General features: G+C 44.9%; 1 protein-coding gene across 1 annotated transcript; it reads left to right on the top strand.

Annotated features, from left to right (window-relative positions):
• Positions 1-498: 498 nt before the first annotated feature.
• On the top strand, positions 499-1,744 carry LOC146762715 (uncharacterized). Its single transcript, XM_085536807.1, has 3 exons — positions 499-573; positions 951-1,098; positions 1,287-1,744. Exons 1-3 carry the CDS (start codon positions 537-539, stop codon positions 1,549-1,551), a joined length of 450 nt encoding a protein of 149 aa, XP_085392933.1. The 5' UTR covers positions 499-536; the 3' UTR covers positions 1,552-1,744.
• Positions 1,745-2,334: the final 590 nt, after the last annotated feature.

Genomic DNA, 2,334 nt, shown 5'->3' with positions numbered 1-2,334 from the left:
GTTTGCCAGCAGCCCCAGCCTACTGTCTCTACAAGTGATGCCAGCAAAGGCAGAAGCATTTGGGGCAGAGTATAGAACTTCCTGAGGATCCTGTTCCACAAACAATCTGTACATGGTTTATTTTGTGCCAATATGGTGCCTCTTTTGGCACCTGGTACCCATCTGACACATACTTGTGAGTGGAAGAGGGAAAGAAGTGTCTGTCAGTAGGAGTGTTTGTTGCCATTCAAGGCTGAACAGATTAATTGCAGTGTATGTCAGGAGCTGTTATCATCTGCCTCTGGTTGCAGAAATGGCCTTGGGTGTTGGCTCTGCAGCTTCTCAAAGGTTTCCTTATTTTGAAACTTGGAGAAATCGCATGGCTAAGAGCCGTGTGTAGGTTTCTTTTGAGAGATGCCAAGCGCATCCAGAATACCAGTCTGACCCTCCTGCAGTTTTTGATTAGGAAAAGAGTTATCACCATCTGAAATAAAAATGTTTCACCTCTGTGTTTCCTTCTAGCTGTTGCACCTCAGATTCCTTATCCACGTTCTAAGATGGATCATGGTTCTGGGCCTGAAGAGTATTCCAGAGGTATGTTGTCAGTGCCAATTTACCCGATTGAATAAAAAGTTCCTTCCTGAGAGTAAGATACTATCAATTGTAGTGCAGAGCTTCTGCACGAGGTTTGTTTACTGCCATTCAAAGCTGAAGAGGTGCATTCAAACATGCAACTGGAGCTGTTCTGACGGTAGTAGCATAGCTGGCCAAGTAGGATTAGTAGCACCATTGCAAGTAGGCTTGTGCTCAGGAGGACTGTAAGACATCGTCCTCACCCTCTGCTACCAAGATACAAGTATCAGGGATGATAATGCTGTGAATACTACAATGCCTTGCACTTCTTCAAGACACTGTGATGCCATCAGTATTGCAGAACTCATGAGTGTGTTGCACTGTCTCATGTTCTCCAGTTGCCGGTGGTGTGAGAACTACGGTGCGTGTGGAACAGAAACGGGGAGAATATAACTCTGCATTTGCAGTGCTTGCCATCCTGTCCTGTCTGGTCATTCTGGCTGCTTTGGCTTACCTGGCAAAACGTCTGCTGATGAAGAGACAAGAGTGAGTTGTTTCTCCAGTAGTGTTTCCTAGGTGGCTGCTTTGTGCAGGGAAGCTCTTGCAATGAGAGCCTCCCAGAGCACAGTGAGCAGTGGGCAGCCATCTGCTGGGATTTCTGTTCAGGGATCACTCAGCCTCATAACTCCTACAAATTTGGAGTCTTGTCTAAAACCCCTTTCTTTTTGTTGCAGAGATGCAATGCCATTTGAAGCTGTCATGAAAAATGAAGACCCAGATCCATCAAATGACGGGCAAACCATCGTGAGATTTATGGTAGAAATTGAAGATCTTTCTGGGGATTCAATGTCAAATCTGAAGGGTCTCCACTCTACTATCTCACAAATCACTGACATATTCAGTCAGTCCCCACAGCGATCCTCAAAGCAGTCAGGAATCGCTGAAGGAAGCAAAAAGGCACGAAATTCGCAAAAAGAGGAGAAAAATACATGCTGCTAAGGAAGAGCAGTGAAATTTGATGAATCATAGAACTCCTGGTGGACTTTCCCAGTTACAGAAGTCCATTTCATGATGTCCATACTTAAGGATGACCATTATAGCATTCACTGCTTATTCCATATCATGACATCATGCCCAAGTTGTACAACAGATAGATGTCATCTATACAGTCAATAAACTATAATTACCATTATAGACAGATATATGTACTTATGTGCACGTATACCTAAAACTTCTGACTGTTCTCTCCCATCATCAAGTCTCCTTCTGGTACAAACTCAACATCCCAGTTTGGTTTTTTGTATTTTCCACCATGTCCCTGAGCAAAATCAGTCCCACAGGTGGGCTGGCATTTGACCGAGGCAGGGGTGACCCAAACCGTATTGCCTCGTACATTGCTCTTATGTACTACAGGGACTCCATCCCGTTGCTCAGTACATAGGAGGCTGGACTGAGCAGGGCCATCACGACTGACAGATCCCACGGTGCTGACTAACAAGGTGGCTTGGGCTAAACGTTTATCCCAGTGCATGAATGTTCTGCCAACTACTGCTTTCAGTGTAGTTTTTAACACTCCAAAGTACTGCCTTTTCCAGAAGCTGGTGCATTGCAGAGGGTATGAAATGTCCACTCAGTGACATCCTCTTTGGCCCAGGTGTTTATGAGGGCATTATTAAAATGAGTTCTATTAACCTAAGATTTGCTTTCTGGAATTTTAGGTAGAGCTATGGGACACGGGTGTTTCCAGACCTCAGATGTTTGCTTCCACCACTGCAAGCACAT

Source organism: Coturnix japonica, chromosome 1 (genome assembly GCF_054131305.1).
Source record: "Coturnix japonica strain WE chromosome 1, WE-NBRP24, whole genome shotgun sequence".
NCBI lineage: Eukaryota > Metazoa > Chordata > Aves > Galliformes > Phasianidae > Coturnix > Coturnix japonica.
This window is presented reverse-complemented; position numbering and strand designations above follow the sequence as displayed.